The following is a 26,338-nucleotide window of genomic DNA, read 5'->3' as shown; positions in this document are numbered from 1 at the left end:
GCAGGATGGAAGCAGGAGCTATTGCTCGAGCAATGACTGCTGTCACAAAAAAAAAAAAAATCTTCTAAAGAAAAATTTTTCATTAGCGATGGATGAAAGTAATGACATCAATGCTAAAAAATTGTATCCATTAGTTGTTAGCTTTTTGATTCAGAAAAAGGTGAAGTCAGCACCACTTTTCTTTCCCTTTTGGAATGTACAAAAAATACTGGAGAAGGAATTTTCAATGCCATTGACAATGAATTCAGGAGACTGGACAATCCCTGGGAAAACTATCTCTCTTTTGTATGACAATGCCTACACAATTGTAGAAAAGAACAAAGGTGTAGCTTCTTTCATCAAGGCACAGCAACCTGAAATCAAAATAGTGGAATGTATGTGTCATCTGCTGCATATTGCTGCACAAAAAGCATACAAGTCTCTGCCTTTTGATGTGGAAAGTGTTGTGATCCAAATTTATTTTTTCTAGAAAAAAGTAGTAAGAGATTGTAACAAACTGAGAGCGGCTCAGATTTTGGGTTGTCAAGAACCTCACAAAATAATAAAACATGTCAACACTCAGTGGTTGTCATTGGAAAATGTTGTAAAAAGAATTATTTGAACAGTGGGAGCCTGTTGCAAGTATTTTCACTGATGACACTGTAGACGGAAAATAAGCAATACCTTGCAATTAAGAAATATATTTCACTTCTGAAACAAAATTATATTGTTTATTTTTGCTAAATGCTATTGGGGCATTCACAAAAATTAATGTTATTCTGCAAAAAGAAACCCTGTATATTCAACTTATAAAAGATGAGCTACATAAGTTTTTTTTTTATGGTTTGATCATTCGATCCACTACACCATCAGCTATTTCAAAATCAAAAACTGTTTGTGATGTGGATTTTTCTAAACTAAAAAATCAGTAGAGTGATGATCTGATTATTGGTAGTGCAACAAGTCTACTTGAAAAGTGAGGTTGTCACACCTGCGACAGAAAAACAGTTTTATTCTGCTGTAAGAAAATTTTTTTGCTGTGCACGTGATTATGTTATAAAAAAATTCCCATTGCATGACAATTTTTACTTGAATGCTACCATTGTCAATGCTAATCTGTGATCAACTGCAAAGTTCAAATCTGTAGAATATTTTGCCAAAAAAAAAAGCAAAAATTCATATTGGCAAAAATTCAAATGTTTTGAAAAAAATTCACATTCCTTTGTGGGAAATTGAACCACCAATCTCTCATTTCTCTACAGAAAGGAATAAATTACAAATGGAGTTAGCATTTTACCAAAACAATGAGTTTTCTCCTGACAATCTTAATTGTCTTAAAATGGATGAATGCTGGGTCAAAATTTGAACTTAAAATATCCTTATGTGTCCCCCTATAAGTATAAAATTTTTTCTGATTTAATGCTGAATATATTAATTGTGCCGCATTGTAATGCACTTAACTGAAAGAATATTCAGCATGATTCGAAAAAATAAAAATGATTTCAGGTGCAACATTTCTCTCAAGACTTACAAAGTTGTATTAATAGAAAAACTAAACATTAAAACATGTTATCAGAAAACTTTCATTGAATTCAAATTGCAGACTTATAAAAGTGCTTGTTATAAAGAGCTTCATCATTGCTGATAAACTTGGATTTTGCCATTCAACTCAAAAATTTGTACTTATTTCTCACTTATTTTATTTCATGTGGATTCAATGACATAATACTGCTAATTAACTATTTTTTTAGGTAAGTTGCAAAAGTGAATTTTTAAGTTCTACATATGTTCCTATATTCCCCCCAAGATTTCATGAATTGGGTTTAGCAGATAAATGAACTTGATCACTAAGAAAATTTTAATTAAAACCAGATTGTATTACTAAGCTTATTGCTAATTAATTCAATGAATCAAATGTTATATTTATTAGCATAACTTTCCCGCTTGTAGTACGGAAAGTGTCATACTGAAAAAGCATTTAAGTAATAGAACAAAACGATGAACCTCTCCGCTAATTGTACGAAGTACAGATGAGTGGATACCGAGCAAAGATAATTGGGAAAAAAATTCACATTCCTTTGTGGGAAATCGAACCACCGACCTCGCACTTTCTGAGCATGTGTTCTGTCATTAAACTACGGAGGACAGTGATTTTCTTTCCTAAGAACGCTGTGTTCCTTTGGGCTGAATGTGACTGCACAATAGACAGCTTTCCAACTCAGCAGCAGCTCATAATGAAATTAGTCTCCAAATTTGAATCCCCACAAAGGAATGTGACTTTTCTTTCCAATTATCTTTGCTTGAGATCCAGTCATCTGTACTTCGTACATATAAGTAATGTTACTGTTCAGTATTACTTAATGTTCAGTATGGCATTCTCACGAATTTAAATAATGGAAAAGCAACACAAAATGGCAAATACTTATTTTAGAATGATTAAATTAATTTGGGAAAAATAATGCAATTTGCAAAAAAGTAAAAAAAAATTTATAAGGGTCATGTTGACTAACCTCTCCTGGTCAACATGCATTGCTACTGACAGCTTCTGTCCAAATATTGGCAAGTCTAGGTGTGGGAGATAAGGACAATATTGTTTATACTGGGATTCCAAATGTATTTACAGTTATTTATAAAAGCAAAATTATGAAAAAGTTTTACTTTCTGGCCACTATCACAAAATTTTTGAGAAGAGTTTTTTTCACATTTCTTGCGTGTTTCCGATGAGAAGTCCTTAGAGATTGATGTGGTGTTATTTTTTAATTTCAAGGCATTTTTTGGATATCGCTTTTAGTTTTGAATTTATTAAATTCGATGAGATGGAGAGTCTGCATCAGAAGGTCCTGTTAGAGCCTATTCTATGACAATGGTGTATATCGCTGGGTAAAATGTTTATGTCAGGGTGATGGGAGCAGCATTGAATGATTTTTGATTCTAGGATGAAAGGGGACTTGAAGTCAACTTCTTCAGGAATGTTTCGGGAAATCAATGTCATGGGACAGGAATGGTACTCTAAATTAGTAACTTTGTTAGTGAGAGAAGATTGAAATTTGGAGAGATCGTATACTTGATTTTGGAGTACTTCTACGGGAAAAAGTTTTTTCTCAACTTAGGCCGTAACTAGGCTTTTTGCTGCCCCACAACTTTAAAATTCAATAATTTTGTAACTCTGTTCTTTTTTTCCACTTAAATTTTACCGCCCGGGGCAGTTACCCCCCCCCCCCCCCCAGTGCCCATTCTGGTTCCCGCCATGCCTCAACTGCACTAAGACGCTGGGATAATTCATTTAACTGATGACTGAGTGAGTCTTGTTTTTTGGTGAGGAGGGTAAGTTGCTGTAGAATAGCTGCTTGGGTATCTTGAATATTACAAGAAACAGATGAATCGGGGGGAATTATCTGATGGTGTGGTAGTTACAGACTGAAGATTTGATCTGTTTTGAGAGCGAGTTGAGGAGTGGGTGCCTCTGGGACCAGGGTTGGATTCGATATCTCCAGCCAGTAATAGCAAGCGAGCCAAAAGGGTATATATAGGATATGCGGGTAAAAAGAAAGTGGTGCTGAATAGATTAAATTTGAATGGTAGTTATATGTATTGCAATAAAAGGGATTTTTCATCGAAAAATATACTAGATAAGAGATTGATGGTGGAGCAAAAAATTGTAATACACCGTACATAAATGTTTCATATGCCAGATGTGGGATCGATATACAAATTAACCAATTGATATACATTAAAAACAATTTTGTTTGAAAATGCAAAAGGAACTAACCTGTATAGAAATAAAACAAATATGGTATCTTATTTGAAAGAATATCAATCCTGAATTTTGACAGTCCACAGAGGGCAACAATTTTATACCAGCAGTGATACGCCCACTTCTTGAATGTTAACAAAAACCTGGTGGCATCAGGAGATGAACAAGTCGGCTTTGAAAGCTGTGTGGCTTGATGGCTCGATTTTAAGACTTATGATGACGTCACACAAAGCTTGAACTGGGAGGAGATGGGGAGAAAAACAAGTAGCGTATGTGAACTAAAAAATATGTGACATGATAAAATAAAAGTTAAAGTTTATTAATTAATTTTAACCTCTGCATCTCAAAATTCTCCTTAACCTCTTCTCATATAAGGGTGAAATATCTCGTCCTAGATTAAGATGGAGGAAATACATTTGCGCTCCCTCTCTCTTATTGCTATTTGGTATTCGGCCTGACCGAATAATGCTTAGGTATTCTGCTGAATATCTGTAAATCTAAGCACAACAAATTAATTTAAAAAATATATTAATTGGAATTTTTAGCATAAATTAAAAATTTAAAGATTTAATTTTATTGTGCGATGTATATCCCTTTCTGTGAAAGGGGTTATTGTCAGGGTGAATTTCTTGTATAAGTAAATTATGAACTGAAAATCCTCCTGCAATCAATTACACAAGTTCACTAACTGAAGGACGTACGTAGACAAGAAATGTATTGAGCTAGTGAAAGAGGAAAAGGGACAAAGAACATATAAAGAGGCAAAATAATTTGTAAATTTTATGATGCATTACCAGTTCACAGTAAGTAATGCTTGACATTTTCTTGATTAGATGTAAAATGGTGACAAGTGTTGAAAAATTGATTCTGCAAGTAATATATATTAGAATGTGATACATCATCGTTAAATTTTATTGTTAGTATCATGGCAATAAAAATCTTTCAATTACCAGTTTTTTAATATTTATTTAAATAAATTGCATAATTAAAATTCATTATCAATCATTTGAAATTACCAATAATTTTATTTTCAATTAAAAACACCAATTTTATTTATAATTATGAATTTCAAGAAGATTGATATTTGGATGCCAAATATTCTGTATTCGGCCAAATCACTATTCGTCCCATCCCTAGTATAGTGATTTCTATTGTACCATTTTTAATGCAGATGACTTAAATAAATTATGATCAAGAAAGGTTTAATCAACATTTGATACATTATTATGGGTGTTTCAAATCATTGATATTCGTTAAAGTATTTTTATATGGTATTAAAATTCATTGAAGTATTTTTTAGTCTATAAACAACTTTTTAGTTTTTCATTGTTGTTGAATTTTTATTTTTAAAAACAGAAAAAATGGATTTTTTTGTTATCTCTGATTAGTGTTTTCTTTTATTGAAGATTTTGATTTTTCTTTAGTTAAGGCCTCCCCAGCCTGCTGTGTACATGTTTATCTTAGATGTATCTCATGGAGCTTCTGAAATAGGTAAATTAATTGATTAATAGTTTACATTGAAAAAAAAAATTTACTTGAATTTAGTATGCTCCGGAATATAACATGCACCTCCTCAGCTGTGAAAATGTGAATTTTTTTTCTTGAGATTGTCACTGATTTTAATGTACCGTAATAAACTGTTTCAATTTCCAAGAGAAAAACATGTTATATATAGATTTTAGTAAGTATAGTTCACATTCAGAGTTTGACTTTTAAAATTGTTTTTTTTTCTTTTGGTAAATTTGAATAAGTGACATATACCTAGTGAACGATACAGTTCATAATCATCATCTTAGAAACGATGTCTGCAGGGGTTGCATTATCGTGCTACTGCACATATTGAAGGACGGTTTTGAAATCTATCTCAGCTTCTGAATGAGTCTTTGGTGGTGGAGCGTCGCATGCCCTAAGTCAGAAATTTTGTTCGGAGGGGGACCAAAGTGATAGAACAATAGATTTGACTTTTTCCCTTTTTTGGCAATTTTCTCACATTTCGGGAGGGGGGGGGGGAACGTCGGACCCCCCAAGTCGTCCCCCTCGCTGCGGCCTTGGAATGTTGTGATCTAACCCACTGGTTCTAAAACTGGAACCATTGCACCAGTTATTAGATAGTAACGTGCCATGGGAATGGAAAAAATTTCATACTGCCGCTCAAAATGCGCTAAAAAATTAAATCTCCTCTTCCGGTGTTTTGGTGCCCTTTGATGGCTCTCTCCCCATAATACTCACTTGTGATGTATCCCCATTTGGGGTGGGTGCCATATTGAGTCATCAAATGCCAGACGGAAAGGAGCCTTCTATTGCTTTTTCTTCAAGAACTTTAAGTTCTACGGAGTGTAATTATGTGCAAATTGATAAGGAGGCCCTGGCGATTATATCAGGTTTCAAAAAATTTCACCACTTCCTATATATACGGCAATAGGTTCATGATTATCACTGACCCCCAGCTATTGTTGGGATTGTTTAGTAGGACAAAACCTACCCCAGATATAATATCTCCACGAATGTTGTGATGGTTGTTGATGCTAAATGCATATGATTCTGATCTACATCTTTCAGGAAAAAGGGTCATGCGGATGCCTTGAGTAGGCTACCACAGCCTAGTCTCAAGTTTAGGGTTCTGCCACCCACTGAGGTTCTTTTTATGGAAGATCTGGCATATCCTCCTGTCAGTGCAAGGAACATAACAAAAATGACCTTGCGCGATCCCGTTCTTTCGAGTATTTTAAATTTTGTTCTCTAAAAGAATGGCCAGACGTGAAATTGAGTTCGGAATTCAGAGCATTTTCCACAAAGCGAAACGAGTTGTCAGTTCATGTGAACTGTGTCTACTGTGGGGAAATTGAGTGGTGGTGCCTGCGCAGGGGCATTCAATGGTTCTACGTGAGCTTCATCTCGCTCATCCAGGAGTGCAATGTATGAAAACCTTGGCACGCTACTATGTATGGTGGCCTCAAATGGACTATGATATCAAAAATCATGTTGCTGGTTCTTCGCCTTGTCAAGAGACGAGACATGCTCCTCCACGTTCTCCTGTGCACCCTTGGGAGGTGACTAGGGTCCCCTGGTTATGGGTCCACATAGACTTTGCTGGACCGTTTCAGGGATGGAAATTCCTGATTCTCATAGATTCCTACTCCAAGTGGACTGAGGTGAAAGAGATGGCTTCTACTACTATTGCATCTACTATAGATGAACTCTGAGACATCTTTGCCATTCACGGAATTCCTGATGCTATTGTATCTGATAATGGCCAGCCCTTCAAATCAGAAGAATACGGAGAGTTCCTGCAGAGAGATGCTATTCGCTTAGTGCTCATAGCTCCTTGAAGCCAGACAGGAAATGGCTAAGTCGAATGTGCAGTTAAGATGACTAAGGATGCTTTGCGACTTATTGTTACTGGGAACATTTCGTAAACGTTTAGCCCAGTTCCTTCTACAGCAACACATTACACCATCCTCAATTACGTCCTGAGTCCAGCCGAACTCCTAATGAGGAGGAAGCTAAGAAGCTGTCTGCACAGACTGCATCCGGACTTTGTTAGAGATCAACAGGTGAAACAGGTATCTCCGGTCGAATGATCTGTTTGAAAATTTGACATTCACGATCAAGTACACACTAGAAACTATTCCAATGATCCGAAATGGGTTCCAGCAACGATCACCAAAGAAACAGGTCCGGTTTCCTACCAGGGTACTACTGGATTGGGAGAAGTGATTAGACATCACGTGGATCAACAATTCAAGTGTGACCCCGCAGCGAACCTTCCAATAATGCAACCTGATGAGGACTTTATGCCGGCTCAACCAAAGTCATCACCATTCCGTGAATCGTTGGAGCAGTCCAAGCTTGCAGATATGCCATGCGATCTTCGTGAGAAATTGCAGATTTCTGAACCAGTGCTACGACGTAAACGAACTATCAAAAAACCATCTATGTTCAAGGACTTCGTACTGCTGTAGCCGGAGAAGAGGGGTGTCGCGAACTCTGATATGTTAATCGGATGCTGGTGATATCAATTTGCCTTGACGTCATCAATTACGAGCGATCCGCCTATATAGGGGAAGATCTCCTTCATATATATACACACACACACACACTTAGTTTTGCCTTCAGTTCGATATCACGGCTCTGTGCGCTCATGTTTTAATCTTAATTGTTTTATTATGTTAATTCTTGAATAAATTAATCTTAAAACCATCACATTTTCACCTCTTAAAATTTTGTGTGGTAGGTTTTAAAAACATTTTGTGTAGTGTAATAGCTGATATTTATGAATTTGACAAATAATACGGTCTTGGTAAACAAGAATTCAAGTATTCTCTCTTTTCAGGGTATCTTGAAATTTTTTGTGAAATATTGATGGAACATCTGGATGCCCTGCCAGGAGATTCCAGAACTCGTATTGGATTTATTACATTTGATGGCAGTATACATTTTTATAGCATTGCAGAAGGCCAGAATCAACCACACATGCTGATTGTTTCAGATGTAGAAGGTATATGAAAAATTGTACGGAATATAATTTAGAATAGAGGTTAATTATTATACAAGGTGCATAGCTAACATCAAACACTGCAAATTACTGCTGAACTGTTGCCCTAGAGGCATACTTCAAATTAAAAAGTATCCGATGATGTGCAGGCCTCAGAACCATCATTCATGTTGCAAGGGATTGCGTAGTTACAAAGTGAATAATTTAACTTTTTATACGAACACCCTGTGCTCAAAAGCCCAATTAGAAAATATCTTACCTGAGGCCAGGGGGAAAAAATCACATTTCTAAGTGCAACATTCGCTGAGGTATTCAAATTCTAAGAAACAGAAAAGTTACAAAAAAACAGTATAAATGAGGGATAAAATACACAGACCTGTCAACTGTTTGGATTTAGGCGGGTGAGTCCAGATGGGTGCAAAGGATTACTAAATCAGGGACGTGGGTGCAAAGGATATTCAGCATAAGGAGGAAGTCGACCTTGTTAAAATTCAATTTTGCAGGGAGTTTAAAGGAAGGGATGGTGTGATGGAGGGAAAAATTTACAAAAAGAATTTTGTGATTGGAAATGCCATGGAAAAAACTGAGAAATAAGAAACCAAGATTTTGTTGGAAAAAGCAGTTACATCTAATGTAGAGCTAGAGTGATTTGAGGTTCTTGTAGGTTTAAGGATAGTTTAGATGAGATTAAACTTGAGGAAAAGATAACGAACTTTAATTGATTCCCCCAGCTCTATATATTAATAATGAAATTTTTAACTGGTTAATCAAAAATTTTTTATTGATTAGTTGACAGATTAATCAAATTTTAATCATATTTTCAAATGCAATTTATTCATAGCAAACATAGTGTTGGTAACTATATAATATTAATTGATGCTATAAAAATATATACTGTTCATTTCACGCATCTATCCCCTGAATGGATGTAAACAAATACAGAAATAGATTAACTGTTTAAACGGCAATTAGAAATTATTGAATGCCCCTGTAAAATGTCATATTTGTTTAATGAGGTAGGCTTTGTTCCGCTTTTCAGCAGGTGCAAACTAAAGGGTATAGGGAAAAGTTTTCCATGGAGAAATCAACTTTAATAAACATTTGTGGTTGTATTCACGGAGTATAATGTCCCTTTAAAGGGATACATGCCCGGTTCATACTATCCTGAGTAAAGGCAGACAACAAGCAGGAAATAAATGAGTTTGTTTTGTATCACTTCATTTGCTTTATTACATTTAGTTGATGAGTATTTTACACTAAGTTCAATTCATTCGTTAAGAACAACATTTTTTTTACATTAAGATGAGACAATCATTAACACTGAGAATAATTTTTTATGTTAAAGTCATCTATTCCAAGGTTTGTATCAATAGAAGTGGATGGGTCTCGCCATTAGAAGTCCATATCCATTTAGATGAATATCTCTTTTCTGCTCGCAGACTAGGTTGGTGTTTTTTTTAGTCACGATCACGGTGCAAGTCCATTCACCTCGTTAGAACCAACTGAAGAGTAGAGTTCCAAGGCAAATCACCAGCAGCCAATTTCAGGAAGATGATCTCTCCACGATCATAGATGAAAGTACATCTGAGTTTCGCTAAGTCAATATCGGAAGAGGGAGGAAATACTGGACGTCTCTATTAGCATAAGCAAGAAGTAAATAATTCTGATTAGTAAGAACAAGAGACACATATTTATACACCTGAAAACCGGTTATTATCTAGGACCAATCATCCACTGGTAACACTCCGTCTTTAGATAAAACTCTGACATCACAAAGAAAACATTTGGATACAGGAACGAGTTTAAGAATTAAAACAACAATTCAAGTGGACACACAAGAAAACGTTATCAGAAAGCTGGACAGGCTCTCCGACCACGCCTTTCATATTAAACAAAGAAACAAGTGAAATTGGAAGCCAAAACTTCAATGGTGATTTTTTGTGTTCAATCTGAAACGATGTGAAAAAACATTCTGCGCAAATGACCGCAAAATCATCGGAAGATGAAGGGAAAAAAGCATCAATTTTTGAAGAACACATGACATTTTGTGACACTTGCTGGATGGTTTTTTTTATTTCACATGGGTGATGATGTCAGTCTTTCCACCACGACCAATGTTTATGTCCTTAACACAACTTGTATAAAAAGAAAAAGGCTGCCTTTTACTGGAACGTTTGATGAAAGGAAATTCATCGGAATAAGTATCTTTAAAATTAATTAAATATTATTTTGCTTATCAGTATTCATGTTTTGTTAATTATTCTATCAATGTATTTACGAGTACAATAAATACCAATTTTAGTTTTGAAAGTTTCACTGATAGCTGGCAGCACATTATCCTAAGTGTGTGAAAAATTTATTCAAAAGAGAAATTTTTTAGGGAAAACAAAAAAAAACAAAAAAACAATTCATTAATTCGAAAAAAAACCTATTTAGTTTGCAGAGAAGTACAGGATTTTATTAAATAAAAATGTTATAAGAATAGTTACCTTTTTTATTGCCGACAGGTGACGCTAAAATTATAAATTCTGTTTACAGCATCATCTGTAGATAATAACTAACTATTCTGGTGATGGAATTTGAAATATTAAAAAAAAAATTCATGCCTTTTTGTAAGAAAACGTTAGGATATCACCCGCGTATATAATGAATGTTATAAAAATGTCTGTTTTTTAGATTAGTATTATTCAATGTTTTTTCTATAGTATGTTATATAAAAACTTTTGGTCAAGTTAGTGATAGGCAAACTACAGCCCGCTGCAGATTTCGAAATGGTAGTATAGAAGTTTTCAATTTCAGTGTTTTTTTAAAAGATTCATTCAAGGGGGTTTGTTCCACTTTTTGTATGTGGAAAATATAGTTGTGAGAATTTGAATAGAAATTGATTTACCCCCTCCCCCTTTTGCATATGCAAAAAATTTGAACATAACATGCAATAAATATGCTGTACTTATATTTATTTTTCATAGGATACACTAATGTCTCATTTGCAATGAAAAACCGTGGCAGTCTTCAAAGTAAAGAACACATCCCGCCACTTCATTTCTAAGTACAAAAATTCCAATTATGAATAAATGGCTGGATATATGTCTACCCTACCAAACCTTTTTCATCTTGTTTTTTTGTCCCACTCCTAAAGGCCCCTACTCACACTGTTATACCTGCACAGGCATAACTGCGCAGGTATAACTGAACGGTTCGGTACATCCACACACACTACTCAGTTATATCTGTGCAGGCAAAGTCTCTGGAACCGCTTCTAGGTGATCTGTGGGGATATTTTCATTCTTTGATCTCTTTCTTTGCGTCTGTCAATCAGTTCGAATTTTTTCAGCGAGTGCTCTAAAGTTCAAAATTTTCCAACATGATTTCCACAAATGATGCTTTGGATGTAGTTTAGTCATAACTAGGCTGGGGCAACCGGGGCACTGTTTTGGGGTCTCTAACCGAATGGGCTAATCACATAAAATAAACCCTTAGTTTGTATATTTTTAGGGGGGGGCAAGAAAATGTGTCCCGGGACCCAGAGAAGGTGTGCTACGGCCCTGTAACGGTTACGGCCCTGTGGTTACGGCAGTAAAAGTTATTACTTCCAAAAAAGAAAAAAAGACCTTTAATGTGGTGCGAAGGTTGATTAAAGAAAAGGCAGCAATTTTTTCGCTCATTAAATTATTACAGGAATTGAAATTTGCACCAAAAATTGACATAATTTTCTCAGAATGGATGAAGATACCTATTCAAGGCTGTTCGACTGCTCTTCTACTTGTCTTTGTTTTATGTGTATTCTTGAAAGTACATTCCGGATTCCGAGAAAAATCCGGATAAGTAACTTCTTTTAAAATGAAAAAAGCTTTGTAAATTCGTATCCGTGATTATACGAATATTGAGAGACAGGGAGAAAGAAAAGGTCAGATAAGTGCGTACCCCTATAGTTAATAAACCATTTCTGAATTCTTCAAACACATTGTAAATAACCCTCCCTAGTACTGAGTAGCTCTAATAATATACTTAAACTCCTCAGTTAAATAGGTACTGGATTCTTTTATTCATTTACTTATTCGTTAAGCCTATACAACACGTTTTGAAAAAATAAATGGTATTTTCTCATCAGTTGATCTGAGAGTTTTTTTCAGCAGAGAAAAAAGCTTTCTTTACTTATTACTTGGGCCCGGCAAGGGGGATTGTCCCCCTTGGCTTTTGAAAATACACTAAAAATGGTATATATATACAAATCAGGGTTGAGGTTTTGGACAGGATACTGATTATGCCTATATGATAAGACTTCAAGACCCAAAATTTTTGCTAAATTTAAATTGTTGCTCTTATGAGGCTAGAAGCTAATATTTCACTGACTAAATTCAAGCTATATTTATAATTCTATCACATGGAGAACAGCAATAAGAAAAACACTGGACTAAGGCTGATCAAAAGACTGTCTTTAACACATTGTTTTTTATTTTTGTGTCCCCCAGGTTATGCATCAATTGAAAAAAATATTTTCAAATTTTGTTATCTTAGAAATCTTGGCACAGATAACGCAGCTAAATTAGTTATGTGTTATCAAATGTTAAAAGGTACAGCTGCGCTTAATTATTATTGTCCGATTATTATGTAAGTTCAATTTCATTCTGTAGTCATATATCTATTGCTTTTTTCTAATTTTCATGTTACAAATTTCTATCCCATTCTTGTATCTTTCATGTTTAAATAAATCTAATATTTAACCTCAAGACAGTTCAGTTTTCAATTGTTTGATAACCTGATATCATTCATATAACCCTTTGCACATACTCTTTTGAATTACAAAATTTTATTATATTTAATGTAATTTTAATAAAATAATATAATTTATATAATATAAAGTTTATTTGAATATAGGAGTTACCTCTTCATCAAACTGCAAAGTTTTTCACTTATAAATAGGTTGTTTTGGACAGTACGGTAAAAACCACAGTATTTACCGTACTGTCCAAAACCTTGCCAACCCTGATACAAATATATATATATATATATATGTACATACATTGAGTACATGTGCTTTGCCCCCCCCCCCCGGGATAAGTTGAAATGACGGCCCTGTTATCACTATCAGAACATTTTGCTTCATATTTTAGTTAGCTGGTTCTAAGTCTTTTTTGTTTGGCCCGGAAATTATAATTAATAAAATAATCAGGGGATCTCTTAACCCTTTTGTGTTTCACGGGCCCTTTGTGCCAATAAAATAAAAGTGACGGTATAATACTGTTAGTAATATAAAAAGACCCAATAATATTTAGTATATAGGCTATGCAAAAACAAGTTAATGATGGCTGAAACTAGGGGGGGGGAACTGCTCCAGGTGGCAAAATTCAGGGTGCAGTAATTTTAGGTGGTTATAAAATTATCGAACTTTAAAGTTTGAAGGAGTGACAAAAATCCTAGTTACGGCCCTAGAGTTAATTGTTTTTCACATCCTTAGGTCATGGGACCCCCTGGTTAAGAAACCCTTCTACAAATAATCAATAAATAGTTAATTGCCATAGTATATTATTTGAATATAGATTTTATGTGTGTTTTGGTGTTTATAATTTCGGAAAAAATTCATTGAAAATAGACTGATTACAGAAAAAAAATTTTGAATGTGAACAATGGTCAAAGTATTTCTAAAATTTTTATTTTGATTTCTGTATTCGATATGAAATTGTAAAAAAATAAATATCGTGAAAATTAGAAAAATTTCTTCTAATTTAAAGGCAATCAGTCTCCTCAAAACAAATTACTCAGTTACCATTGTTCAGCTTCGTTATCAATAATAAAGAAGAGGAAAGAAAGAACGGCAGAAATATATATAAGGAAGGGGGGAAAACTGCGCAGTTATACCGAATTGAACAACCATTCCCTTCAGGTTGCCTGTGCATTTCAACTGACAGCCCCTACACACCCTCAGTTATGCCTGGCGTGTAAATAGGACTCCGCAGTTATAACTGAGCGTATGTAGGGACCTTTAAGCAGTCTGTCCAACAGTGGATTGAGACACCCTGCATAAATTCAGCATCTTGTGAACAAAATTGTTGTCGGGCATACTGCTTTCACTTGAGCGTGAATTAATTAATTAGAATAAATAAATTAAAAAAAAAAAACATTTGTGTTTAAATCAACTATTGGTATCTTAAAATGAAATTTTGTTATGGTGTTCCCCAGAACACTTGACCGCGAGCCACCACTGCACAGCAGCAACCCCTTTCTCGCTCCAATGCTGTGATTATTAGATCTATCTATTGAGAAACACACAGGAACTAACTGCTGGAGTTACTATCATCTTGTACCAAACTAAGGAGAGATGGTTTTTTTTAACAAGAACGTAGACTTAAAAGTGCAAAAATAGAGCTAACTTTTCTGTTGCAAGTCCTTCAATTCTTTACCTCTGTTTGCATCTCAAAACCTTCAGTGGTAATCCTAATATGATCCTTTGGTTTTGAGAAAAATACTCCCAAGACAATTGAAAATGCATTGATACAGTATATAAATGCTAGGAAATATTTTTGCATTCTTTTATGTGCATATGTTTTTATTCATTAACCTGAAATAAAATGTTAACACATATTTAGTAAAATAAAAAGAACTTAGTAAAATATTTGTATATTTCAGTTTGTGTTTTTTTTCATTTCCAGATGTTTTTCTTCCTTCACCTGACAATATACTGGTTAACCTTCATGAATGTAAAACTGTAAGTTGCTTATGCATAGTAAATTATCATCTGTAGCTGTAGAATCTGCAATTACTAAAATGGTTACTGTTATATCTCTTTCAGACCCTTGTGCCACAAATGTGTGGGTTGCTCCTACTTGTACAATTTTTTTTCTTTTGACCTCACAGAGTTAAGCCCTTAAAGGTTGTCTAAGTTTCGAGTTGGGAATATGGTGAATATGAATTTTTGGGGCTTTCATCAGAGGGCAGCACTTAAAGTTGAACTTTCAGGAGGTTTTAAAATAGCTTCCAAGAGAAAGTGTTTCAGGGTTATGTAACATAATTTTTTACAGAATTTTGTTGTTAAATTATATGTAAAGAGAGAGAGAGATATAAATATATATACACTGCATCATCTTGGCTGAAAAATTTAGAATGAAATGAATTATTTCTTCACAAAAAATAAAAATTGAAAAAAATGAAGGTTTGCTGAGACATTGATGTTTTAAATGTTTTTTTTTAGTATCAAAAATGCAAAAACATTTCGAAAATTCCAAAAACTGAATAGTCGGGTTTGAAGGGGATCTCAGGATTTTAATCTAATTATACTCTATGCACCAAGAAAAAATATTGTAGAACTTCTTTAACTCTTTAACGCCCAAATAGAAAACCTGGGAGGGTCGTGAAAATACCAAGTTTTTTGTGTTCGAAGTGGACTCGTCCAAATTTCAGCCACTTTCCCTCTCCCCCCATTTTCTCCATGAGTTTCTATTCATGCCACCCTTTGCATTGACGTTCACCCTTTCATTTCAATGGATTTTCGGGAGATAATTTGTCTACTGAAAACACCCCTTTCTTCACAGTATTATCTCTTTGGACTAAGGGTACTCAATGCATTTTACATTCTCAAGGAACATTCTAGTACATCAGCTTTTAAAATCCCATTGATAGGGCATTGCAGTTGTCTTTTCCGTTCCTGCCTCTGACAAGAGATTTCATCTTCTTCCCTGTTGGTGACAAAAGCCCACCAAAACATACCCCCTAGCTGGGCCGACTTGAGGCGGTTATGGGCATTAACCTACTCGGCCGACTTCGGGCAATTTGGGCATTATAGAGTTAAATGAGGTGGCAAGACGTGTCGACTTAAAGATTAGTTTATTAACATTTGTATAACATGATGCAGAACAATTAAGAACAACACATGCAGAACAATTAAGAACAACACATGCAGAACAATTAAGAACACATTAAGAACAACACATGCAGAACAATTAAGAACAACACATGCAGAACAATTAAGAACAACACATGCAGAACAATTAAGAACAACACATGCAGAACAATTAAGAACAACACATGCAGAACAATTAAGAACAACACATGCAGAACAATTAAGAACAACACATGCAGAACAATTAAGAACAACACATGCAGAACAATTAAGAACAACACATGCAGAACAATTAAGAACAACACATGCAGAACAATTAAGAACAACACATTAAGAACAATTAAGATTAAACAGACATTGCTTCACCAGTGCTGCGGTATAAAATGGAACAAAGGCAGAACTGAAGTGTGTGTGACAGCAGAGGAAGATCTTTCCTATACATACCCAGCTGATTTAGATGCCTTGATGACCTCGGGCATGTTGAATGGATGACTTTAGCATTCGATTTCCATATCCGATCGCAACAGAACTATCTTTATATCGAGAGGCACCATTATCGTGCACCACTAAATTTTTGATGTTATTATCTCTTGCAAATCATTGTTGTTAGTACCATCAGAAAATGCACTATAAGTATTTATTTGCCACGAGAAGTCATAATTACATAATAAAATTTGGTTAAAGATGTTCCCTTCTGTAAAAAAGTAAATCTTGCTGTTTTTTTGTTGTACGCAAGAAATTCAAACAGCAACTTTTATAGTGTAATCCCGGCCGTAGAAAATATTTTTATAGAACAATTTATCCTAATTAAAAGGATGTCCAGTAAAATACAGACCATATGGTCACCATCATATTCTTTCTTATCTACGTGCCTATTCAATGCGGATATATTGCCAGAGAAATGCTCCCCATCTTAAAACACATAATTGTGTGACGTTAAAAAGTTATTAATAAAAGCTATTTTCAGTATTTCTTAAAAAGAGACTACCACATGTATATACTTCGTGAATTGTAATTTCTGACAACACAGTATCAAATAATGCAAGGGTTTTTCAGGTTCACACACTGGGTGTATAATCAATAGGGTACTTAAGTATGTTCTTGTTTAAAAACATATACTTCAGAACAATTCATATGGGATTATTAGATCTGTTTATTATAGTGTTTTATCATGAATTTCCAATCAGCATTAGATATTAGCGATATTTCTTTGAAAAATCAAGAAAAATATTAATTTTGACGAAATGTTCAAAATATTCATCCACTGTATAACAACTCATCATTTGATGCATTAATCACTAATTTTAATAAGTGGAATATACAATTGCTTTATACTTACATGAACTTTATATTTACTTTCATGAAATCAAGTCTCTATTAAATTATATATGCATGTGGTTTTTTTTCCTTTGTTTTCTTGCAGCTAATAAAGCATTTGTTGGAAGATCTTCCAAAAAGATTTTCCAGTAATTTTGACTCTAGCAATTGTTTAGGAGCAGCACTTCAAGTAGCTTATAAATTAATGGTATTATTTTCTCTTTCATGTCAAAATTGTGCATTTATTATGAAAGAAATTTTGTATTGGTCATATAGCTACCTCATATATTACTTATGTTGTTTCATATTATGCCCATAAAAAATTTTGAACATGCAAAGTATGTTTGTCAAATTTTTAGAGAAATAATAGGATTTTGATAAGGAAGTTACATACAGGATTTTTATCTTTTGGAGGTTGCTGCCAACCTTCAAAACCTTCAGTGTTGCCAACTTAATTATTTTCCAACTAGATCTGGTCTTTTTTTCTGGCCATTTCATTGGAAAAAAGTGCTTATCTTTTACTTGTTACTTGTTTCTTCTCTCATCAAGAATTTTCCTTTGTACTAATGATCTATTATAAAATTATGTGAACATACAGGAATGTCCCAGAAATTCGGAATGTTTGGTCATGCAAATAATGCCCAAAATTAATTCTGGTTCTTTAAACCTGTTTTCTAGTTAGTTTTTTTATGAAGAATCTAGTTGGAAAATGTTTTTACTGTTGGTGAACTCATTGCGATAAAGTGATCTTAATAAAACAGCATGATAAATATAATAAACAAATCACAATGAGGGGAAAAACTTTTTGCTTTTTTCATTTGGTTCAAGGCGTGTTCAATCATATTAATAGAAACATTCTTTTTATAAAGTCTTAGTTGTAAGTTCGTCCGTGTTATTGTTGCCCTGTGTAAGATTAATTTGACGGGAAGGGGGGTGCGATTAACTGAAAGGCTTCACTGACAATTTTTTGACCCAAACTGGTTTAAAACAGGGCTGTATTGTTGTTTAATATTTCTTTTATAATTTAATATTTATCTGACATTGTTTAATATTTTCCTGAATGACCTTGTTGAACTTTCTAATCCTGATCTTTGAGGAGTCATACTAATGATTCAGTACTTAGTAGATGGCAGATACTAGTGTTGGCCAATGGAAATTAATTTCCTATTGGGAATTTTTCGTTGAACTTAATGAAATGGAGGTCAACGTTAAAAAAACAAGTTTTGGTATTTCTAAACTACCTGACTTTTTAAGATGATTTTATCAAGGCAAAGAAATTTTGCCTTGATTTAAGATGGGAAAAAATTCAGGAGATTTAAGAACTTTACAGAAGGTCGAGAGATGAAGCTAAAATTCAGGAGACTTGGCAGCTATGAAATTTTTACCCCTTCAGTAAAACCTGCCTTTTTGTGATGAAGCACTGAATAAACCTGCCACCATTAAAATTAAATATACACTAACACTGACCAGTTTGTGACATAGGCAGGAAATGCCAATATTTATTGATTATGTAAAAAATCATACTTTTATAAGAAGCAAAAGCGTATAATCGTATTAATTTACTAAAATCATACTAAATACGATAAAATCATAATGGTTGGCAATTATGCACAACCATTGGATGTTTTAATCCCCTCCCCTGCTTTCACATTTACTATTACAGAGGAGGAATTTTATTTTCTCTTTTCTCCCTCTTTATACTAGAGGGAAGCTTTCTCTTATTTTTCTAGACAATACTATTCATCACCATAGGGCGTGCATATTCTAAGAAGGATCATCACTTCAGAGAAAAAAGATAAGGACTTTTTCAAGGTTGACTGTAAAAAGTAAGGAATTATGAGGGCCCTTCCAAAGAGGAAATGAAAGTCAGGACTTTTTAAGGAGCTTGTAAGGACGTACGAACCCTGTGAACTAAATATTATTTCTCATTCAGTTAGAATTAATTTCTCAATATGAGACAATCACATTCAAAGTGTTTTTTTTTTTTTTTTGTATACCTTTACCCTATAATTCTTCTTTCTTTTATTATGAAAGAACGAATTAACCAATTGACACAAATTTTATAGTATTTTCAGAGATGCCATTGATGCGCTATAGTCAAATACTTGAAATCTCGAAAAAGGATGCATAAAAATTTGGTTCACGCGTCCTACAGGACTCATTCTTTTTTAGTTCCAAAATGAATAAGTATAGAGAGAAAAAACTTCCCCCAACATTTTTACCCTTTCTCTTTTCTTCTTTTCACAGTCTATCACAATATGCTACCTTGAAAAAGTGGTTTTACTACTTTGTATACTGCACTGCATTGATGTAAACGTGGGTTATTGAAGATATTTAGTGTTGTTTCCCTTAATGAGGGGCAGTATACAGAATTTTCAAAGAGAATTTCTGAGTTTCTATTCCCCTGCAAACTTTTTCCCCCTCCAGTTACATATCGGAAATTATGGTATTTTCGCTGCTATCTGCCGGCATTTAAAGACAGTGCTATATACGGCGTAAATTCACCTTGTTCTTACAAGATTGCGAATGCACATTTTTTGAAAAATCGTAAAAGATTTGGAATGCCTGTTCAAAATGTAAAAAATTTTCTGAGATCGTTCAGAAAAAAAAGCATGGAATCTGTAAAAACTCTACCTTGAATATCCACAGTTTTATCTAGCTGCTATGTGATAGTCACCGCATCTCATCGCAAAAACCACTGATGTGTACATAGAATCAGCTTTTAGAGGGGCAGAAGGATTTCTTCCACAGAAATTGTGGGTCACTAATGCTCAAAAAGAATTTTAAATTAACATAATATATATAAGACTATTTTCACCAATATTTAAATTTTCCATTCCTTAAGACATGGAGGAGGAGGCTCAGGCCCCATACCCCATATTTTGCCTTTGGTGAAAATCTGGGTTTGGAACACGCGATTGTGCAGCTGTGGTACTGATTGTGCAGCTGTGGTACTCGGCTAAAAATATGTTTTCCCACCGTGGCCCCCCCCTTCGGAAGAATCTCAGAATTCCAAAAGTTGGCACGTCTGTAATCAGTTTCGCCTTGATGGGTGGGCAGCACTTCAAGTGAAACAGAAGGCTCCTGATTGATTTTTATTTTCATTCTAGATATTTTTATTTCCTTAAAATTTCTTCCATTTAATTTTAATGGTGGCAGTTACATTCAGTGCTTTATCACAAAAAGACAGGTTTTTCTGAAGGGGTAAAAATTTCATAGCTGCCAAGTCTCCCGAATTTTAGATTCATCTCTTGATTTTCCGAAAAATTCTTAAATCTCCTGAATTTTTACGAAAATTACAAAAAATCCCTAATTGTTCCTAAACATTCCCTACTTTATTTAAAAAGAATCCCCGCTTCTGAAAACAATACTTAAGGAATCTCTTGTGGGGCAAAACGACTTTTGCCTCTGTTTTTTTCCCCTTTCAAAATGACGTTACACATCGTAAATAGGGGGAATAGTGGGAAATTCCCTTTTAAGGAAGTTTTACGAACCCTCTGATGGTAACAAGAAAAGTTGTTTGTCTTATTGTGCAGGGAAATAGCTTAGCTGCCAATAGTTCTGGATAATAATTGAAGATTATAGTGACGTGCATGTGGTCAAAACTTCCTCTTTTGATGAAGTTACGTACGTGCAATAACAAAACATGAATACTGATAAGCAAAATAATATTTAATTAATTTTAAAGATACTTATTCCGATGAATTTCCTTTCATCAAACGTTCCAGTAAAAGGCAGCCTTTTTCTTTTTATACAAGTTGTGTTAAGGACATAAACATTGGTCGTGGTGGAAAGACTGACATCATCACCCATGTGAAATAAAAAAAACCATCCAGCAAGTGTCACAAAATGTCATGTGTTCTTCAAAAATTGATGCTTTTTTCCCTTCATCTTCCGATGATTTTGCGGTCATTTGCGCAGAATGTTTTTTCACATCGTTTCAGATTGAACACAAAAAATCACCATTGAAGTTTTGGCTTCCAATTTCACTTGTTTTTTGCGCAGGGATTTTATTCCCTATACTTCAACTTTTATTTGTGGAAAATCCCTATTTTATTTGGAAAAATCCCTTTTGTATTAGGGAGTGGTTTTATTATAAAATACAGGTCTGCGCAAAAATCTCCCTAATTTTCTTTTTCAAAAGTTGGCAGCTATGAAATTTGAAGAGAGGTCACAAAATGTTAGGCTAGACACCTCAAAACTCATTAAGACAACTCTGAATATAGGATCAGGGCTGTAACTAGGATTTTTGCTGCCTGGTGCAAACATGATTCTGCTGTCCCCACAACTTTAAAATTTGGTAATTTTATAACTGTTCTTTATTCCCACCTAAAACTGCCATCCGGACAGTTGCTCCCTCCGGCTCAGTATAGGATCACAATTTTTTGGTGGAAATGACCCCCACTATAGATTTTAGTCAACTGAGAATCAAGCAATATAGATTTTTCACCAGTTGGAAATATTGAGGTCTGATAGTGTTAGGTTCAGCTTTGTGGGCCACATTTTGACCACAGGTTGAGCTTGTACACCATATACACAAATAAAAAGAATGCAATTATGATTTTTCAATAGTTTTAAATATCTAATTCATAGTAGTATTTTATTTTTAGCCATTCACTTAATTTTTAGGTTTGCAAGTTAGTAAAATTGAATAATAAAATATATCTAATTTCATGTATTCGTTTGAAAAATGCACAGTAGTGATTATCATAAGTGCATTTTATGGAAGCAATTATAACTGTTGAAATTTAATACAAAAATTACTGATTTTCTGATGTAAAACTATGTATTATTGCATGTCATTGCGCACACAAATTTCCTTTTCACTTGTCACTTTTTTTTTTGTTTTTGCATCATAATCTATCCTTTGTAGGCTCCAATTGGTGGCAGGATAACAGTAATTCAAACATGCTTAGCAAATTGTGGACCTGGCTCGTTGAAAAACAGAGAAGACCCGAATCAGAGAGCTAGCAAGGTCAGTTGATTTATTTTTATTGAGTTTGTTGAAACTAAGTACATATTTGCTGTAATTTTTGGAATATCTGCTATGATGTTTTTGTTTTTGACAGGGTTGATAAAAATCATAATTAAAAAAAGTCAAACAAATCAGATTTTTTTTTATTTATAGAAATCAAGTTTTTTTTATTTTTATTCAATATTTACTTTTTAATTCTGAGTTTGAAATGATAACTTATTAGTGGGATTAGATAATTTCTAAAACAATTATAATTCTCATTTCTACTTATAGATAGTATTAAGCTCTAAAGATCTTGCTTAAAAAAAAAACTGATTTTTTTTTTCGTGATTTAGCATACCAATCACAAATTCTGTTTAAAACAGTATTGAAATTTGTATTTGATAAAAAAGATCTATATATACAGTTAACTCTCTTTAACAACTTTACTTTCTCCATATAAAAGAAAGTTCTGGGAAGATACCTCTTCTCTCTAGAAACCTCTTTCTCTAAAATCTCCTAATTGTATGAGAAAAACTAAATTTTACCAACCTGATTTTTCACCCAAAAAATATGATTTCATCCCATTTGTTTAAATACTAATGTGTAAATAATTAAAATATGAACCTTACTATTCCCTATTTACTTGTATTAAATCACAAGTTAAAAAAATCATAATATTCAAAATTGCTTGAAGTATCAAAAGTATCTGATATAGATCAGTTATTTCTTTTTAAACATTTTATTTAAATCGAGATACTCTGGTTTTTGAAAACCTTTTTTTTAGAGCTTGTGGCATTTATGCCAATATCGTTCATACACTAATTTAACTTTTTTCCCCCTAGTTGAATACTGCTAATAGAAAAACTAAAAATTGTGTTAAATTCATAATTTTTTTTAACATGGACTTTTACTGGTTTGAATCTAAGTAACTAAAACTAGTAGTTTCATTTCAAAATTATAATGATTTTGACAATTGGAAGCTTGTGGGAAAAACTGCAGTGGAAAAATCTTTTACTCAAGTTGATAGAAGGAGTTGTAGTCCGATATGTGCTTGTAAAAATACAGTAGAAACTCTTTCAACTGCCATAACTGAGACCGAGTGTCAGATGGTTTAGAATCATTCCAGCTCTTAATTTTTTTTATAAATGTTAGCTGGTTTTTAATTTACCACTTTTAAAAATTAGTTTTCCTCTTTTTGTGTCTACCAAAAGAAATGTACACCAGCTGTACAAAAAGTTCCCAGGCTTAATTTTTGGCCTTGTTATGCCACATTTTTCCTACATCCTAAATTATGATAGTATAGTGATTAATACACGCACAGGGCTTAGATTTTTATGACCTTTGGGTCATAAAATTCCAAGCCCTAGTAATTATGTTATGGTGAAGTATTTTTTTCCCTTTAAAAGTTCATTTAGAAGTCAAAAGATTGATTTTTTATCTAAACAGGTTTGAAGAAAATATTAAGTATTAACCCTTTGAGCGGCATTGACGAGATATCTTGCCTCATTAGAAGCCTCTTATTTTAGCATTGACAAGCCCAGATATTTTGTAAGGTTAATTTCTCAATGGAATAATTTTTCTTATATCTCTTAGTTTGCACCTGCTGAAAATCGGAAGAAAGCTTAATTCATTAAAAAGATATGGCATTTTGAAGGGGGTGGGAGGGTTTACTGATTTATGCTGTGCCGCTTAAAGGGGTAAAATGTGTCTGAGTGATTGTGATGGAGTAAAAATTTAATTTTCAATATTGATGTTACTACTTGTGTTATCACAATGTCTAGCAAATCACAGAGAAATAATGGTTCCTCAATAAAAATGGTTGAACTTTTGTGTTTCCCTAATTAAAAAATAGTGAGACTAAAAAATGAAGGTGGAATTTCTTGCGCAGTTTAAATGATTGAAATGCAGTAAAAGGGTTGAAGAAGTTAACTAACCATCACATTTTTGGATTATATTTCTGTGCAAGACATACTTTCCCTCACTGCTTAATTGATATTCCTTATGATTGACATTCCACGGATGTGATGGTCAGCCTTTACATTCTACAGAGAAAATGTAAAAGTTCCGAAAGTCTGGTCACTTACAATACTATGTTAATGCGTGGGTGGGCCCACCTGTGCATAGCTCAGTGACTTCAGTTTTGTAGGAGGCCTACATAATTATGAGATCTGGTATTACAGTGGAGGAAAAAAGTGGTGGTCGGCTGAAGTTGGTTTTGTGTGGTTCCCAACTTTGAGGTGCAAATGGTTGCAGATCTCCCAGTTAAAAAATCTTGCCGCAGAGAGCAACAGGCCTACAAACAGTACAAATATTCAGTCATCATACTTCACTCACTTCACTTCTGAAATATAGATAGCAGCACTGAAAAATCATACACAACACTAGATGCATGCTCAGACTGTTAGGTATACACACTTACACTTCTGGCACAACTCCCTAGGTAGTAAATTGCCCATGGCGATAGACCCGAGTTGTACTCAGTTTGAAAGAAAGAAAAGTGGAGAAAAAGATATCGCTATACAGGTGAGAAATGGCAATTAAAAAAAAAAGTAATCGTCAAAATTTGGCTTGGCCCTATAATTTCTTCCACCACTGTATGGTTTTTTAGAGTTGACATATAAACTGATAGGCTGGTAATTCCATTCCGATGGAGGGGCATTTCTTGCTCGGAAGCCCCCCATGATGTTCATGGAAGAGCCCTGGTCACTCACACCAACAAAAACGTGTAGTTGAAATTATAGTGCATGAAATATATTTTCCAATCCTCTTTTTCCCTCCGTATTCATAATGATTTGGTCCCAGAACATGATTGAACTATGTGCAGATGTTTTTTGCTGAGGTTGGTTGTCTTTTTGATTTGTAATTTAAATAGATTTTCAAAAGCAATAAATTTTTTTTTTTTGGTAAATATAAAGCTCAGAGAGCAGACTAATTATTACATGACTTATAATATTTTTAATTATTGGGGTTTTCCATTGGGAGACATTGCACATATAGTTAGGAAAACAATAGAAAACAAACTAAAGATTCTGCATTAAACAGAAAAGTTTTGAATACTGATTTAGTTTAGGAAACTAAGCAATATAGTTAGCATGCCATATGAGCCTCATACAGGGTGTAAGGTAACAGGGCAATATGATATTTTACTCATGAACCATTGATTCTAGATGCATACTTTGAATTAGAAAAGTATCCAGATAATGTGTAGTACTCAGTTATGTCATTCATATTGCAAGGTGTTTTGTTATTAAAAGAAAAAAAAATAACTTTTTATACCATCCCAGTGTGCCCAAAAGCCCAATTAGGAAGTTGTTGCTCTCTCTCTCATGATGCAAACTAAAAAAATTCCATGTTTCTAAGTGCAATATTCACTGATATATTCAAAAAATGGAGGAAAGTTGGGAAAAAACAGCATTAAATGAGGGTAACATTGTTTTCCCATATTTAATGCTTTTTCTTCCAACTCCCCTCCATTTTTCAAATTTGAATATATGAGTTAATATTGCACTTAAAAACCTGGAATCTTTTTTGATTCACAAAGTCTTTTTTAGTATATAATTTCTATGGTGAAGCTTTGTAGTCAACGTTTTTTTATAATATATTTATAGAATGTACTGATTCATTTTATTTTCCTTGAGTTGCTGCAGATTCCCTGGGAAGTGCACACTGATCTCCAAGAGCTCCGCAGAGCACTGGTTAAAAACCACTGGTTCAAGTTTAATGGGAGTTTTAGAATACAAGACCAAAAAGTTCATTGTCTCTACTGTGAACATTAGTTTTTCTTATTCTTGGAAGCATCAGCCCCTTTCCTCACAAGCACCAAAGGGGAGATTTTTAACTTTTTCAGTGGCATTGAAGTGATCTCTCTTTTTTAAAGGCCTTTTATTTTACCATTGACAAGCCCAGACATTTTGTACAGTTCCTCAATAACACTTTTCCCTGTATACCTTACTTTGCACCCGCTACAAATTGAGTCTTCTTAATTTTATATAAAAAATA

The 26,338-nt window shown here is 33.9% G+C and overlaps 1 protein-coding gene across 4 annotated transcripts in view; it reads left to right on the top strand.

Annotated features, from left to right (window-relative positions):
- Positions 1–26,338, top strand: part of Sec24AB (Protein transport protein Sec24AB) — a 139,397-nt gene that overhangs the window by 73,939 nt on the left and 39,120 nt on the right. For all 4 annotated transcript variants that reach the window (XM_089239646.1, XM_089239649.1, XM_089239648.1 and 1 more), the window contains 5 exons: positions 5,158–5,224; positions 8,067–8,231; positions 14,879–14,934; positions 17,489–17,590; positions 22,256–22,357. In XM_089239646.1, the coding sequence (XP_089095772.1) occupies positions 5,158–5,224; positions 8,067–8,231; positions 14,879–14,934; positions 17,489–17,590; positions 22,256–22,357 (492 nt within the window). The remainder of the gene's footprint in view (positions 1–5,157; positions 5,225–8,066; positions 8,232–14,878; positions 14,935–17,488; positions 17,591–22,255; positions 22,358–26,338) is intronic.

This window comes from Pholcus phalangioides, unplaced genomic scaffold, assembly GCF_987345545.1.
Source record: "Pholcus phalangioides strain wild (caught in Gottingen) unplaced genomic scaffold, Ppha-v1.0 ptg000011l_1, whole genome shotgun sequence".
NCBI lineage: Eukaryota > Metazoa > Arthropoda > Arachnida > Araneae > Pholcidae > Pholcus > Pholcus phalangioides.
The sequence above is the reverse complement of the archived record's forward strand: the minus strand, read 5'-3'. Positions and strand labels throughout refer to the sequence as shown.